This window comes from Leuciscus leuciscus (assembly GCF_965113295.1).
Source record: "Leuciscus leuciscus genome assembly, chromosome: 20".
Taxonomy (NCBI): Eukaryota; Metazoa; Chordata; class Actinopteri; order Cypriniformes; family Leuciscidae; genus Leuciscus; species Leuciscus leuciscus.
The window spans coordinates 26,405,121-26,423,665 of record NC_138744.1 but is presented as its reverse complement, the minus strand read 5'-3'; the positions used below and the strand labels follow the sequence as shown (position 1 = coordinate 26,423,665).

The following is an 18,545-nucleotide window of genomic DNA, read 5'->3' as shown; positions in this document are numbered from 1 at the left end:
TAAAAAAGATATAGTGCTATCTCTGTGCTGTTTCAGCTCCTAGTCGAGGTGATGACATCAGCTGCTCAAGCTGTTTAGTGTTAGTGTGGAACACGATTGTGAGTGACAGTTGTGATCTTTCGGGCATCTTTCCTTGATCTCATTATCAAAAATCCAGTCGTTTGAAAAATGTGACGTTGCATCATCACACACAGCAGCTGCTTCACACGTTCAAAAAAGAAGGAAATAGCAAGCAGCAGTAAGAGCTCTGACAAGTTTAACTACTCAGCTCTATAAATACAAAGGTGCAAACACCTGATCACACTTCTTCTTTTTTTTTTTTTTTTGCAGAGACCGAATGGGAGACGTCGCTTTATCATTGTCAAACCACTGCATAATCACATCACAACCGTGCAGTCTATTTTCACTAATTGGCACGGAAATAAAATGTGTTACTCCCCGTTGAGATAATTGGCATATTATTTAAAAAAACTTCACCAACACATTTTATGTTAGGAAGGTCATTAACACAGCTATTATTAGCTGTCTCTAACTTCTCTCTAAGGATCTTCTGACGTTCAAATGTTTGCTATTCTTTAGAAGGATCTTGAGTTTTGGGGCTCTGTCATCCTCTACTGTAGGGGTGTCCAAACTCGATCCTGGAGGGTTGAGATAGTGTGTTTTTACTCTCCTGATGGTTTATTTGTATTTTTTTTGTATTGTGTTTTTTTTTATTATTATTTATTATTATTATTATTATATATATGTATATACATTTTTTTGTCAGAGCAGCTCTTCACCTGGAGTTTTAATTCTGATCTGTGACTCATTCATGCCATCAGGTGAAAGTAGGTGATAAAGAAGTGGATGTAATGAAGGGTTTCCGTCTATATGTGACCACCAAACTGCCCAATCCAGTATACACTCCTGAGATCAGCGCACGGACATCCATTATCGACTTCACCGTTACTATGAGGGGCCTGGAAGATCAGCTACTGGGCAGAGTTATTCTTACCGAGAAACAGGTATGGGCCCTTTGAACTCATATGTGCAAAAAACAGGAGTGGGAATGATTTGAAATGTGTGTTGGGGGCACTATTATACTTTTATAGCTTTGCTTATGAATATTAATTAGGGATGTAACGTTCACCCATTAGTCCTTGCTGAAAGGCATGTAAGTGGCCCTTCGCCAAAATACTACTCACCACTTGAGCATTTGTTCAGTCAAAGTGACCAGAGGGCAATGGCTTCTGCTTCCTGTTTAAGTCATCATTGTAATTCACTGTTTTTTGTAAGATAAATTCACTGTTTGTTTTTTTTCCTCACATTTGTAGGCTATGTTAATTGTACTGTAATTTTAGATAAGCATATGCAATGTTAAGTTTTAAGTTATGCATTAGGAAAGGCTATTCAAACCTTCTGGTGGTGCATTCAAAGACGCGATTTATTCAGCCTGGTGTTCCTAATGAAGGTCCCTACGGTCCTTAGAGGAAAAAAAACAACAACAACAACTAAACATTAACATCCCAGAGTTGTTTCTATGAAAGAGCAAGCAAGAGGGAGAGAGCACTTCTGTCATTTTTAGGGTCACTGGACAAAGAGCGTGAATTGTGAATCTCTGTACTCTGAAAGACCATTAACGTTCAACATAGAGACTCAAGGGCTTTATCTCACAAAACTCACAGGTTTCTTCTTCAGCACTGCAAAAACCATTCCGTACAAAACATTGATTCATTCTTAATCTATATTTTTGTAATTTTTCAAGTAATATATATATATTTTTTTTACTTCAGAAATTGTTTTATTATAGAAGTCAAATGTATTACTACTTTAAGGCTGTAGTCATACTAGGCAATCTGAACTGCGCCTGAGCACGTTTGACCCCCAAAGTCTGGTTCGTTTGACTAGTGTGACCGCTCAGTACTGTGCTCGGGCGTGGTTCGTTTAACCCTCCCTGGCCCGCATGGAAGAGGTGGGTGAGAGCGTGGTTCAGTTGGGCTCAGGCATAGTACGCATGTACTATACGGTGTGGCATAGTCTATTATATAGTCTATCTAATATAATAGTCTATTAGTGAATACAATTTTCTTCCCGTTTTCTTCAAAAAGTTGCATCGTAAATGACGCAAGCATGCTCTGGCCTGGAATGTTAAGTACAATGAGAGTGCAGACCAGCGTGGGAGTGGGGAGGGGGGACAATTGCGCCAGGGCACGGTACAAGGCAACCGTGCCTAGTGTGAGTACACCCTAAGTATATCCAATTTTACCCGGATATATAGAGTACAATCACGTTAAACGGTATGTATTGTGCTATATAGCGATATGTAACTATATAGCAAATCTGAAATGGTTGATGGATATACAGTATAGGTAATGCTTCAGCTGCATACATTTATAACACAGGTGAAATGTTCTACCTGCATTGCTTTTCAGCCTGACACACCTCCTCCGGTGCCATTAAGCCAGCTGCAGGGTCGTCAGTTGGTAGCCACCGTTCAGCGATGTTTCGCCCCCTTTACCAGTGCATCTCCCAGCGGGGGGGCCTTGGCACTCCGTTGCCAGCTCGGAATACACTTTTTTATTTGTTTCCTTTCATGGGCTGCTGTAATATTTTCTTCTCATGAGATGGTAAGTTCAAAGATGATGACTCTCTTATCCTCGGCTGACCACATGAAGATGTCTGGCTGGAGAGCTTGTTATCTCTCTTGGGAAGACCAGCTGCTTTTTTGAGGTTCACCAACATTTGCCACTCCCCCCGGGTTTGAGGAAGGTATGTCTTTCTTGTGAATTTTCAGTACCCGGTAGATGTCACCTGGTCTGACAAAAGATGACAGTGAAAATTTGGCATCTCTGACAATTCATTTTCTGCTACCCTACCCCTATCCAGGACTTGGTCATGACGCCACCTCTGTGTCAGCGCAACCTTGCATCCAGAGAGGATGTGCTGAAGGCTTTCCTTAATGTTACCACACAGGGAACGGCCAACCTCATCCCCAAACTACTGGGTGAGGTTTAAAAGGGTTCGGGGGGTATCGTATACTGCCCTTATATGAAAGCTGAGTCTGGCTTGCGGAGTTCTCCAGATGTCTGCCCAGATAATGCGCTTATTCACCGTTGCGACACATCGGATCCAGGCACCTTGTCAACCTAGGGACACTGCCTTAATGTGGAAGCGCTCCTGCTCAACCCTGGTGACTTCCTCCACCAACATGGACTTCCGCTGACTGTTCTGGACTCCGACTAGAACTGTGGTGATGTTCCCCAGTCTAAGCCAGCCCTCCCAGTCTGGACCAACCCCATGACCTCTCTATGCTGCAGGCTGGAGATGACATGGTTTACCTCGTCCTACACCTTCCACTTTCAGCCTGTGTGGATGGAGACTTTGGCGTTCCTTACCAGGTGGTCCCGGGAGTCCTTCATCTCCAGAACGAGGCATGCTTTCTCTTGCTTGTACCCTAGCGAGATGGACTTCATAGGGAGCTTGAGCATGTTCTGTCCAAAAAGGCTAGCATCTGAGAAGCAACGGAGTAGGCCCAACCACTTCCATATGTAATTGTTGGCTGGGCTGTCCAACCTGTTGACTTTGGACATGGGCAACTCGCAGACTTTTAATGGCCACATTACCCTCTACATTCAGCAGGGCAATGCTCCTGATCTGGCTGATAGTTTTGGAGTTCGATCATTTGCCTTCGGCAGGGGCGGACTGGCCATCTGGCAGACAGGGTACTTTCCCACTGGGCTGACGTTCCCGCTGGGCTGTTACATCTCATACTTTTTTTCATCATCAAAAAGCTCCCATGGCTGATGATGATAGTGGTGGTGGTGGTGGTGGTGGTAGTGAGGAGGATAGGGAGAGGAAGAGAGAATAGAATAGAATCAGGCATTTATATAGCGCTTTCATATGTACTACTGTACACCCAAAGCGCTTTACAATCATATCAGGGGATCTCTCCTCAACCACCACCAGTGTGCAGCATCCACTTGGATGATGCGACGGCAGCCACAGTACAACGGCGCCAGTGCGCACACCACACACCAGATATAGGTGGAGAGAGGAGAGAGAGTGATAGAGCCAATTCAATGTAAGGGGATTATTAGGAGGCCATGATTGGTAAGGGCCAATGGGTGGAATGTGGCCAGGACACCGGGGTTACACCCCTACTCTTTACGAGAAATGCCATGGGATTTTTAATGACCACAGAGAGTCAGGACCTCGGTTTTACGTCTCATCCGAAGGACGGTGCTCTTTGACAGTATAGTGTCCCCGTCACTACACTGGGGCGTTAGGACCCACACAGACCACAGGGTGAGCGCCCCCTGCTGGCCTCACTAACACCTCATCCAGCAGCAACCTGGTTTTCTCAGGAGGTCTCCCATCCAGGTACTAACCAGGCTCAGCCCTGCTTAGCTTCAGTGGGCAACCAGTCTTGGGCTACAGGGTGATATGGCTGCTGACTACCTGACTGCTGACACCAGGAAGAGAGATGAGTGAGTGAGTGAGTCTGGAGTCTGCGGTAAGCAGAACTGCTTTCAAAACATGAGTCTAGGAACACATTACCTCTTGATAAAACTGAGCCAAAAACACAAGTGTTGGACAAACTATCTGTTTTTGAAATTAGGGTGATAACACTGCAATAAAATATATGCATGCTTTGCTCTATGACTACATCAGTTTTGGCTTTATACATTTGTGAGCGCGGGTGTAGCTGGCTAGCAAGCTATAACGTCTTAGTGTTACCGTCAGAACAGCTAGTTTACACATTGTGCACAACTGGCTAAGACAATTAGCAGATCTTTAAGCTAGTTCTTTTATGTCCTCCCTGCTGAGCAAAAAGTTTTTATGTCTCTGATACATTGTCTTATTGAAATTGAGAACAGTATTTTGTTAACCACCATTCATCAACAATAACAGTGAGTCAGCTGGCAGTATTCTTGTTTAGTTCATTATTTATTATAGGCTGTAGGGTGAATAGTGTATTTTTAGGATCTGACAAAAATGTTTGTGAGGCAGCTTTTGTGTAGGTGTTTATGGACAATATACTAAAATGAAATTGAGACATCCACATAACTTTATTTGTTTATTTATTTAACAACTTTTTGTCCATTTCATATATGATATTGTTATTGCCAATGCACCTTGTAGCTTGTTTTAGGATTCATCACTGTGGAGTATACAGTTTAATTGTATTAATAAATAGATAAAATGTAAGTATTTAATGTGTAAACTCTCACTCATATCTGCTTTCTCATTACACGGCTTTAGTGGTTTTAAGGAGTAGGAGTTGGTATACATATTCAAGGGTGCGTAAATATGGGTGGTGTTTATGATCATATGTAGTGGGCCAGTCTGGGCCAAAATGACAGGGCCAATTTTTTGCCCCAGTCCAGCCCTGGCCTTCGGCCAACTGATCTTGCTTTGCCTCCCTGGGTGGTTCGTCATTGGCTTTGTTGAGCGTGTCTCTGGTGGGGTGGTGACCTCGTCTAAGTTGGGTACCATTTCCATCATGGTGCTTCCTTCGACTTCCTCAGACATCCCTGCACCATTGGGTCCTGCTGCACTGTGGTTATTATCCCAGCTTTGGGTCCCTCTCGTATGACCTGCTTGTGCAGTGCGAGTATGCTGGTCTGTCTGCCTTGTACACTTCATCTTTCCTTGATGAATGTGTAACCCCTTTGTGATGTCACCTTCTCCAATCCACACGTAAACTTCTGGAGGATTTTCTCGTTGTTGTTATCTGTTTCTGTGGTTACCTGTGATCCCGTCCTGGCTGGCCCATCTTGCACCCCAACTCTCGGAGGGCCTTCTTCTCTTTCTCTTGCTTCCTGGGGCTTCCAGGTTTCTAAAAGGTAGGGTGACTAACCACCCATTCCCCATGCGGTCTTTCCTGCTGTCACCTGGTCTTTCCTAGTTTTCCACCTGTCACCTGTCATTTCAAAGAAGTCACTGGTTCACCAGGATGTTTAATTTATAACACAGATGAGATGTTCTATCTGCATGGCTTTTCAGCCTGACACAACTCTTCCGGTGCCATTAGGTCAGCTGCAGGGTCGTCAGCTAACCTAATGGCAGTATACATACAGTATACTCACATAAAGCAATATATACTATATAGCAAATCTTGGCTGCATGATTGTTTATATCATTGCAAAAATGTAAACTGTATTATTGCATATTTTATATCCAAATTTATCTGCATACATAGAGTACACTCGTGTAAAGCGATATACTGTATACTTAATACTGTAGGAACCTATATTATCGCCCAGCTCTAATCTGCTAAGTGTGCTTATAAAACATGAAGATATTTTATACATTTTAGCATTATGTTTTTCTGTAAAGCTGCTTTTAAACAATACAAATACATTTAACATAGGCTAGTATTGTTTGTTAGTTTTTTCTTGTGTAAGGCTAAACCTAACAAATTTTATTCTCAAAATTAAATGAAAGATGAACATAATTCAAAACAAGTCTTATCGTCATGAACATTGCTGGTGTTGTGTGTTACGAACTGCTCCGAGACACGAAGGTCGAGATCCAAATGCAGCTTTAATTAAGGGGCAATCCAGACATGTAATCCAATATACAGGCAATAGGTCAAAACACAGGTAGGCCGTCCAAACAAACAAACAAACATACAAACAAACAAACAAACAAAACAGGCAGGGGTCAGAGGCAAAAGAGTAATCCACGGAACAGGCAAAAAATCCAAAAACCAAGAGACAGGAAACCAGGGAAAACGCTCGGAAGTGCATTGCAACAACATACCAAACTTTGCCATGAGTGAATATGGTATAAATAGTAGGGGTGTCAAAATTTACCGTTTCTACGATGCATCGCGATGCAGACGAGGACGATTCGGTATCGGTTCAGTAATAGACCATAACCGATTATAATGTACTGACGCTTTTCTGACGACATTTGTCGCGTACGTGCTTTGTCGCGGTAGCATTCAGTGGCAGAGGGAGGAGAGACGCGAGTGAGAGAAAATTAAAAATGCTCCAACTACTTTAAAAGCCAACATCTGGGCACATTTCAGCTTTTATGAACAACCTGGTAAGCACGACCTGCAGAAAACACGCGCTGTGTGCGCTCATGTCACACACAAATAGAATATGCAGGAGGTAATACCACTAACTTGATAAACCACGTTAGCTGTTTTCACCCCGAGCTGTTAACGCCTGGCGGAGTCTGAGTGCTTTAGAGATGCGCGGATGAGCTCCAACGTCACTCGAATCCACAGCCAAAAATAAATCATCCACCCGCCCTAATAACTTTCTCTGATTTAAGTATCCGCACCCGATGGTTAAAATACAATTATTCTGTGTTGTTACGCGTGATTATAAATGGATGATCGTCACCTTCAACAGCGGACTCGGCGACGGTTGATGCGCTCATCTCTATGGTAACATAATACACTGATTAATGAGCGCTGCTTTTAAATGAACATTTCTTTAAAACAAAATGTATTTGACAGATTTTCCTTTTCTTAATGGCATAAACAAGCTTTACTCCCTTGAAACTTGAACTGGAATGTCACTGTTTCTGTCACTGCGACTTCCCGAACAGGCGAGCACGCGCACACACATCACTTTTGAAGTCAAATTTAAAATTGAGGATGCGGTGCATAGCGATGCATTGTGATATCGAATTGAACTGAATCGATGACATGATAATCATAATCGAATCGAACCGAACCGTGAGACCAGTGTAGGTTCACACCACTAATAAATAGGCTGAGACTAACAGGGTAATGAGACACAGGTGAAAGCAATCAGTGATGATGAGTCTGGGCAGTGAGTTATGGGAAATGTAGTTTGTGAGGGAGTGATAATAGTCTGGTGTGGAGTGTCCTCTGGTGGCTCTCAAGGGCACTCCAGCTGGTGACCGTTACATTGTGAGATTTTTATGGTGTTTGATATAGAAGAAATGTACATAGCACCTTAAATTAGAGCCCACGGCTACTTTATGTCAAGTTGAAGAAACACCTGAATATCAAAGCACCAGAATCTTGCAATGCTGCACATTGTTATGGTTAATCGCTATAGTCTTGGCACATTTCAGACTAGCACAGTCAGATGGGCTTTGATGGAGCCTGCAGATTTCCAGGTAGCGAAAATTAAAGTGCCATTCAGAACATACTGTATTCACTGCTGGACATAGATTTGTCAATCAGGAATAAGGGCCTGACATGTGTCTCGCCCTTTTACACTCAGTATAATAAGAGTACAGATCCACATGCCACTCAGCCCAGCGCCGATCTGAATTATAATAGCTTCAGGCTAGTTAGTTGTCTCTGCCTGATGGGGAACCACGTTTTAGACTATTAATATCGAAAAGGGACATTTGGACAGCAGGGAAAAAAAGACTGGTACTATACAATTTTGAAAGCTAACTGAGCAAAATGGGCTGCATAATATACTATCATACTAATGTGAAGCTGTAAAATCATGCAGTTTGCTCAGGCCTCATGGCTCAGTTGAAATAACATACCAGTGAACGTCAATCAGGCTGATTGACGTTCACTGGTATGTTATTTTAAAGGTTTTACATCGAAGGCGTACTTCACTGCATTGAAAAATATAAGTCAATGACTTGTCATGCACTGCATATTTTCTAAAGACCATTTTCACTCAAGTACTTCTGACAGAGAACTATTTTTAGGAGAAAATGTAGAAACAGGAAATGGCTGTTGACAGACCATTTGATGTTCCTGGGAGTGTTCCATTAAAATGTTAGGGTTACACAAAAAAACTATTATTCAATTTTTCAGGACCTTTTTTAAAACCCTGAATGTTCGAAGTAATTTCAGTTAAAAAGTAAAATATTGTAAAATGTTTTAAACATTCTATGACAAATAATGTATTTAAGGGTTAATCAATTTGTGCCATCTTTCAAGTCAAGTCAAGTCACCTTTATAGCGCTTTTTACAATATAGATTGTTTCAATACAGCTTTACAGTGATAACAGTTAAATAATGCGACAAAGTTGGTTTCTGCTGTACAGCAGATTTAGAAGAAAATAGCTTACTCCTTCCAAAGTCCAGTTTAAGTAGGTTCAGTGATGGTTCATTTTTGTTGTAAAAAAGTTACAAAAAAACTTAAAGTGATCATTTAAAATATGTGTAAAATAATAATTTAGGATAGAAATATATCACTATTGCATAATCACATTTTAACGTTTTATAATAATAATGTTAGATTATTATATGTTAGATGTTACATGTACTTACTATGGTAATACCAGTCAATTAGTACATTCAACCAACCCCAAACTAAACCCAAACCTTATAATTACATGTGGTTAATTGATATTACTCCGTACTTAATTGTGTAATTACGCTGTAAAAAGGACACCTTAAAATAAAGTGTATCCTAAAACAATAAATTGTTATTAGTATATTTCTACAATGTGTGTCAGGGTTCTGTCACCTCTGTTCTAGTTTTTCCATGGATCTTTGGTGACGGGATCTTAACACCCCTATTAGTCTTGTTATGTGTGAGCACACAGCTTTGGTTTTGCTTGTGTGGGCTTGTGTCTGTTATGTTTGGTGTGTTGTCAGGCATGGTGTCTGGATCCTGACACTTCGGTCTAGTCTTGTTTCAGTTTCAGTGTTGGGGTTCTGACATACATGCTCTGTGCATTCTGTCAGTCTTACAAATTGTTTTCTGTTTGAGCACATGATATTTTTTTTATTTTTTTTTGCCATGCACACTTCAGTCTTGCTTTTTGTGCTCTTCTTGTCTGTCTCTCGTCTTGGCCCTGCCCCCTTGTTACTTTGTTATTTGTTCAATTGCCCCACTTGCTTTCCTTTGTTACCCTCCTTATTTCCTTCCCTACTTAATCTCCCTGTCTTTTGCTTGTTTGTTGTGGTTACGTAGATGTAGACGCTGAACTGAATTGAATCTTCCTGCACCAGGTCCCATTTTGTTGGCTTTTTTCTGCCCTGACTGTTTTTCACCGGCTGGGTTGTTTTTGTTTTATGTTTACTATGTAAACCTATTGTTTACTCTGCGAATGAGTCCTGCCCCCATCTCTCATCCTCAATTAAATTCAGGAGCAGAGATGGGGCTCTCATTCTCACCTGGCTAACCAAGTGATATTTGTTTTGGTTTGGCTGGATTCCAAAAATATTTGCATGAATTTAAAGTGGATCAGGGCTGTATAGTTTGAAAAATATTTACATAATTTAAATCTTTCATGTCATTCAATTGGATGACTTTTTAATGTGTATTTGTAATTAAGCTTACACTGTAGGTGACAAAGAAAACAGGCAGTTAAATCGTTAATCACACTAATGTCTGTGAAAAATGAAATCATATTGTAAAGAACATGTTTGAAGTGAATTGAATCAACGTTTGAACTGACTTGAGCTGAATAATGATACTTGTCTTCTGTAGAGCTGCTTATAGCTGAATAACTCATTTTATAATTGATGACTTTACATAGTTGTTTTCCTTTTTATTACTGTGAAACTGCTTTTAAACAACCTGTATTGTATAAAGCACTGAATATATAAAGGTGACTTTACTTAAAGCTGTTTGTGTGTGGTGAGAAATGACTATGTGATGTTTTTGGATTTTCAGGAACTGGAAAAGGAGCGGACCGACCTGCTTGAGGATGTGACGGCCAATAAACGTAAAATGAAGGAACTGGAGGATAATCTACTTTTTAGGCTGACCAGCACGCAGGGCTCCCTGGTGGATGACGAGAGCCTCATCACAGTGCTGGGAAACACCAAACGCACGGCAGAGGAGGTCACACAGAAACTCCAGATCGCTGCTGAGACTGAGATCCAGATCAATGCGGCCCGCGAGGAATACAGACCCGGTAGGCACTTACTGTAGAGCTTATCTTTCCTTTAAAGCAGGGGTTTTCAACTGGTTCTGTGCCAGGGACCACCATTCTGACTAACAAGTAATCGGCGGCCCACTATTGTGTGTGTCTGTGTGTGTAGTGTGTGGATTCCTTTGTCAGATAGCACAGTCAGACGTCGAATTGAGGAAATGGCATTAAAAAAAAAGAAAAAAAGAGTTTGTCATGTCATTTTGCTGTGTACTGAACCTATTCACGGCTCCATCAACATTTCATGCCAAATCGCTATCTTTCCTTGTTTAAAATGTACTGCAAGATGCAGTTTCTTTCCAAATAGCGATAAGCGCCAAACCTATTTTTAGCCTAAACGCGATACATCCTCTCGACTAATCAGAATTCTTTCTCTCTCTCTCTCGCTCTCTCACCCTCAAATCACTCGCGCGTATCGCGCCAGACGCTCAATTTTCCTCATTCGCGCGACCGCGCCGCGCTAAACGCCTCATTGCAGGACCTCCAGATGCGCGTAAACGCGTCTTTACATTGACTTGACATGAAAATCACTTGCGCCAGACGCTCTATTCGCGTTTGGTGTGAACGCTACTCACTCACTCACTCACTCATAGAAGGTCATGTTGTGATTTGTTTTATGTAAAGCGGACAATGGTTCTACTTTTTATGGGTTTGACACTTTACTGAATGCCAATGTATTTATTACTGACTGACTTGCCTTTTTTTTAAGACAAACTTTTTTTTTTATGGAAAAAAAGTAGGGCTGGGAATCGATTAAAAAAAATTAACTAATTAATTGCACAATTTCTGTAATTAATTGCAATTAATTGCGCTTCCCCCAAGCTTGTAATCATCAATATTTAAACTTAGAATCACCTAATTAAACAACACAGGAAAAAAAGGGAACAGAAAATAGCCCTATATTAAAATATTAAACATCAATATATCAATATATTATTCTTTTTCAATAATCAATCAACATAATCAATTTAACAGATTATTATTATTATTATTATTTTATTAATTATTAAAACAAAATATAGTCCTACAAAGCTATTATTACCAGAGCATGTGATCAGAGCAGGTCATTTTACCATTGTTGCCCAGCATGGCTATACCAGCTCAGCAAACAGAAGTCAACAGAGAAATTTCACGTTACTTGAGTGGACTTTACTTTTCCAGTGCTTAGTACATGATTGAAGCCTTTGGGCCGTTAACGACAGAGCCGCCGACACACACACACACACACACATACACGTCTATATTACTAACAGGGGACTATCGCTCTACACTGGCCAAGAGGGGACTAGTGTTTCTGGTCATTTTGAAGAAACAAAAATGACATACAAAATATTCTTTTAAGCTCTTTTTTCATAATATAACTTCAAATATGCATTTTTTTATTTTAAAAAAAACATGCCAAGTGGGGACCTGAAACTCTGAACGATCTCTATCTATACTAGTGGGGACTTGATAGCCTGCAATGGAGCTGTGTGTGTGTGAACAGTGAAGTGAACTGGCAGTGAAGTCTGCCTTCATTATGTAACTATATATATATATATATATATATATATATATACATATATATATATATATATATATATATATATATACATATATATATATATATGTGTATATATATATACTGTATATATAACCCATCAGTTATCAAAAATTTAAAAATATGATTTTTTTTAGGAAAGACCATTTAAATCTACAACGGGGTAAAAAATACAGACGGCCCGACGGCAACAGTTCAAAAGCAGAGGCGATAATATCCTCTTATCATTCATAATATTATTTTTCTTATTTAACGCTCTCTCTTCATAGATACTTTCTATGCTTGGTTATGCAGTCCCTAACAATTTATTGTTACTACTTTTCTTAATAATTTCGTCTGTACCTCAGTAGCAGTTCCATACCAATAAATAATACAGAATATTATTTGATATTTTTCATTTTCTTTCATTTTCACACTTTCAATGAAAGCACTATAAAACATCAGAAGCGTTATGTTGTGGACATTACAGCAAAGTTATTGCTTTAAGAAATTCATTCTCTGTTGTGGCCTATTAATTAAAACATAATTTCTACTCTAATAAAATCAATAGACATGCCATTTTTTTTCTGTTTCCTTTTTTTTTTCTAGGATGTTGATGTACAGAGAAAGTCAGTGTTTGAATTATTGCTCAATTTAAATGCAACGAAACATATGTCGTTCGTTACCATCCAACAGTGGACCTTTCTTGAAGATCTAATTCAAAACTTTTGAGGTGACTTGCTGCATCTGGTCATTTTGAAGAAACAAAAATGAAATACAAAATTTTATTTTAAGGTCTTTTTTCATAATATAACTTCAAATATGCAAAAAAAATTTAATAAAATAAAATATATATTTATAGGCCTAGGCATCAGAGATCACAAAAGAGAAAAGAATGACGAACATCATCAGTTATCAAAAATTGAATTGCTTGAGGAAAGACCATTTAAATCTACAATGGGGTAAAAAATACAGACCGTCCGGCAGCAACAGTTCAAAAGCAGAGGCGAGAATATCCTCTTATCATTCATAATATAATTTTTTTTACTTTCTATGCTTGGTTATGCAGTCCCTAACAATTTACATGCCATTGTTATGTGTCATTGCACACACACATACATATCTATATTACTAACAGACCAATGTCGCTCTACACTGGCCGAGAGGGGACTCTCGGAACGATCTCTATCTATACAAGAGGGGACTTGGCTGCAATGGAGCTGTGTGTGTGTGTGTGTGTGTGTGTGTGTGTGTGAACAGTGAAGTGAACTGGCAGTGAAGTCTGCCTTCATTATTTAACTACATATATATAGTATATTATATATTATGCCTATTTTCATTCATAATATTATTTTTCTTATTTAACGCTTATTTTCTCTCTTCATAGATACTTTCTATGCTTGGTTATGCAGTCCCTTTAGGGTTTATAGGATTAATCAAACAGAAATAGCTCTTTAAGGTAACGATTTCAGGTCATATAGTGACCTATATTTAGTATAGCGTAAAGCATACTTTATACAGTGAATAATGATTTTATTAATCAAAATGAACTTCGCGTCCCCAGTTGGATGGTAAAGAACGATACGTGTTTGGCTGCTTTGTATATTTCTTGCCATCACAAACACACTGTAAAGATTTTGGAGGTCAATCTCAAAATGTTATGTCGACTTGCTGCACTGAACATTTTTAGTTGGTTCAGTTGAAATATATGAAGTAGGGATGTTTATTTGACATTTTGTTTTCTGACTGAAAGCTGATGGTTGTTAACCAGTCATCATCAGTTAACTGACATGATTTGAAGGTTAGATTAGAATTAAATGGACTTAGAATAGAATAGTCTGTGACCGATTCAAATACCTAAAAAATGTAGATTTACATGTGCAAATAGCAGCATAAACAACAGAACATGATGATTCACACATCAAGCACCCGCAGTGCTTCTGTGAACACAGTAAACCAGAATAAAAGTGTATATATAACTGTATATATAATAAATAGGCCAACTTAAATGAACAATTAACAAAACTAAAGTGCAATAAATAATACACGCTTTAGGGTCTGTTTACACGACATCATTTTCAACTGAAAACTGAAAACGTTTTGGCCGTTCATTTCAACGAAAATGCCATTTTGGGGGCCTGACAATGCAAGCTTTTGAAAACGAGTTTTTGTGAGCTCATCTAAAGTGAGGACTAGTTATGCCTTGTAAAGCATTTATAAAGGAGATTTAAAGGCTGTTAATATTTCTATGTTCTCTATCACTGTGTGTGTTTGTTCCCTTTTTCTGTTTAGAAGATAACTGAGTCTTTAAATCTCCTTTATAAATTATTTACAAAGCATAACTAGTCCTCACTTTAGATGAGCTCGCAAAATAGTGAACTGACCACTACTAAATGCTTTATAACTGCCTGAATCTACTACATTTACTCACACTTTCTAAGTGATCTTATTAATCACTGTAAACACCTAAATAACTGATTTGTAAATAATGCTATACTTCATTTAGAAATGATAAATTGATAATTAATATTTAATAAAGTATGAAAATGCAATTATTAAACACATTATAGATATGCTTCTAACTCAATAATACAGCGTTTAAAGGTGTATTTATAAACTGCTTATTAATGTCTGCTTTATGAATAATGATTTATCTGTTTACCAATGCTTAACTAATGATTAATAGGATGCAGTTATTATAAAGGGTTACCATATATATTATATTATATTTCTCATAATATAACTTCAAATATGCATTTTTTTATATATAAAAAAAAAAAAAACATGCCAAGAGGGGATCTGCAACTCAATGTCATAATTATAATGTAATTATTATTATATTATTAAGATATTAATAATGTGACTGATAGTATTGGCTGCCTATTAATTAAAACATAATTTCTACTCTTAAAAAAAATCAATAGACATGTCCTTATTTTTCTGTTTCCTTTGTTTCTAGGATGTTGATGTACAGAGATATTCAGTGTTTGAAATATTGCTAAATTTAAATGCAACCAAACATATGTCGTTCGTTACCATCCAACAGTGGACCTTTCTTGAAGATCTAATTCAAAACTTTTGAGTTGACTTGCTGCATCTGGTCATTTTGAAGAAACAAAAATGAAATACACAATTTTCTTTTAAGGTCTTTTTTCATAATATAACTTCAAATATGCAAAAAATAATAATATTTTAAACATGCCAAGATGGAATATCATCTCTGAACGATTTCTACCTATACAAGAGGGGACTCGCAATAGCCTGCAATGGAACTGTGTGTGTGTGTGTGTGTGTGAACAGTTAAGTCTGTCTTTATTTTGTAACTATAGTTACAAAATAAAGACAGACTAAATTGAATTGAATTGCTTGAGGAAAGACCATTTAAATCTACAACGGGGTAAAAAATACAGACGGTCCGGCAGCAACAGTTCAAAAGCAGAGGCGAGAATATCCTCTTATCATTCATAATATAATTTTTTTACTTTCTATGCTTGGTTATGCAGTCCCTTTAGGGTTTATAGGATTAATCAAACAGAAATAGCTCTTTAAGGTAACGATTTCAGGTCACTATAGTGACCTATATTTAGTATACCGTAAAGCATACTTTATACAGTGAATAATGATTTTATTAATCAAAATGAACTTCGCGTCCCCAGTTGGATGGTAAAGAACGATACGTGTTTGGCTGCTTTGTACATTTCTTGCCATCCCAAACACACTGTAAAGATTTTGGAGGTCAATCTCAAAATGTTATGTCGACTTGCTGCACTGAACATTTTTAGTTGGTTCAGTTGAAATATATGAAGTAGGGATGTTCATTTAACATTTTGTTTTCTGACTGAAAGCTGATGGTTGTTAACCAGTCATCATCAGTTAACTGACATGATTTGAAGGTTAGATTAGAATTAAATGGACTTAGAATAGATAGGTGTCTGTGACCAATTCAAAAACCTAAAAAATGTAGATTTACATGTGCAAATAGCAGCATAAACAACAGAACATGAGGATTCACACATCAAGCACCCGCAGTGCTTCTGTGAACACAGTAAACCAGAATAAAAGTGTATATATAACTGTATATATAATAAATAGGCCAACTTAAATGAACAATTAACAAAACTAAAGTGCAATAAAGAATGGACACTTCAGGACATAATTTTCAATTTTCAAGGACGCTAGTTTCTAGACGTAATTCTATTGTTCTAACGGTAAAATATGTCAAGTATTGTATGGTCAGTTAGGGGCTGCCATAACAATTGGATTAAGAGGATAGAACAATTTAACCAACAGTGTTACGAACACAATGTAAAGCGATCGGAATGTTGTGGTGTACTTTACGATTTACACCCGGATGTGCCGTGTCAGTTTAGCGGAAGTCGGATGACAAATTGCGGAAGCGCAAAGTATTAAAAGTGGGCGGGGCGGAATAAGGTGAATTACACGCAATAAAGTGCTATCATATGAATGTATTAAATGCATGAATAAGCCTTTCTGCATCTGACAGGGATAAAGAAGTTTGAATTCTGCCAATATTTTTAAGATGGAAAAATGCAGATTTTGAAACCATTTTGATATGGGCATCAAATGACAAATGCGGATCAAAGATAACACCTAGATTTCGCACTTGTGATGCTGGAGACAATAATTCAGAATCAGAAAACAGACTTAGACAGTTATGTTTGTGCAAATCTGTCAGCATACCAAAAAGTAACAGTTCCATTTTTGATTTGTTAAGCTTAAGATAGTTGTCATGCATCCATACCTTTATTTCTTCCAGACATACGGTAAGAGCTGTAATTGCGAGATTTGGATCAGGGAGTGAGCTAACATAGATCTGCATGTCATCAGCATAACAAGGAAAAACCCCGTACCGTACTTTCTAATAATGTCACCAAGCGGCAACATATAGATGCAGAACAAAGTAGGTCCTAGTACTGACCCCTGCGGGACGCCCTGCTGTACTAATGTTGCCTCCGATTTGTTCTTCCCCAAATAAATATACTGCAAAGAGATGCCAGAGGTGCCTAACAAAACACGCAACCTGTCAAGGAGGATGATATGACATATAGTGTCAAAAGCAGCGCTAATGTCTAGCAGAACCAAAATGCTGCAAGCACCCATATCAGCAGAAACATTAGGCGTTTCTCAATAGCAAGTACGCACAGTTTGGACTTGCCAAGTCCAGCTCAGGAGAATGACTCCCGAGGACGCGAGTCCGGTAATTCTGCTAATGGAACAGCACGTTCTTCAAAGCGTCAGTCAGCTCGCTCTGCTACTCCGGTTATCTCTGTATGTACATTTTAGGCAACAATAAAACAAAATATGTTATAAAACACCACACTGCCTCTTTTCGTTTTCATTTAAAGAAATCTTAAACATTATAGCCACACAAATGGTGATTGCCTGGATCTCACAACCTGGATCAAATTTTCATAAATCTTTATAAATAAACCACAGATTTGAGCTTTAAACAACTACATTCTCGCCTGAAAAACTCTTAAATTTACATTTCGTGACACAGTAACAGTAGTATTATATGTCAACTGTAAATTAAAAGATGGCGCTTCTTATGTTGTCATTCCCCTTGTAGCACGCGCAAGTGACGATTCTCTGTCAACCAATCAACGTCCTGCAGTTAGTCTAGCTCCACCCTTTAGTACCATACCACTGTGCTGGTACCCCAACGGAAGGGTACCCAAAAAGTGTTAAGGTTCGGCTTTTTGGTACCATTCACAACTTTTGACAGTGGAAACGGAAATAAATGCATACCGTACCGTACCGTACCGCTCAGTGAAAACAAGCCATTAGAGATTAGAGTCGAATCTTCCCTAACAATTTTTAAGTCTCTTTTAAAAAGGTATTTGTTTTCTCTGGCGTATTGATTTTTTTTTTTTTTTTATGTATATATTATATTATATTTTTGTGTATTAGAGTGTGTATATTTAGGATACGTATTTAGTTGTCTTGTACAGCACTTTGGCCAGTCTTGTGGCTGTTTTAAATGTACTTTATAAATTAATTAAACTTGAAACCACTGATTGTAATAATACATCAAAATTCTTACTGTCAGTTAACCGGTTAGTCATAGTATTCTCAATGTATTTTAACACTGGCACTTTAGTTGAACCATCTGAATATTTTAAATGCAACAATCAACATAAAATTGAGTTTTGACCTTTGTGTATTTTTTTTACAGTGTATTTTT

General features: G+C 38.4%; 1 protein-coding gene across 4 annotated transcripts in view; it reads left to right on the top strand.

The window, feature by feature from the left end:
• Positions 1 to 18,545, top strand: part of dnah5 (dynein, axonemal, heavy chain 5) — a 249,542-nt gene that overhangs the window by 186,835 nt on the left and 44,162 nt on the right. For all 4 annotated transcript variants that reach the window (XM_082150214.1, XM_082150212.1, XM_082150215.1 and 1 more), the window contains exons 65-66: positions 822 to 1,004; positions 10,563 to 10,806. In XM_082150214.1, coding sequence (XP_082006340.1) covers positions 822 to 1,004; positions 10,563 to 10,806 — 427 coding nt within the window. The remainder of the gene's footprint in view (positions 1 to 821; positions 1,005 to 10,562; positions 10,807 to 18,545) is intronic.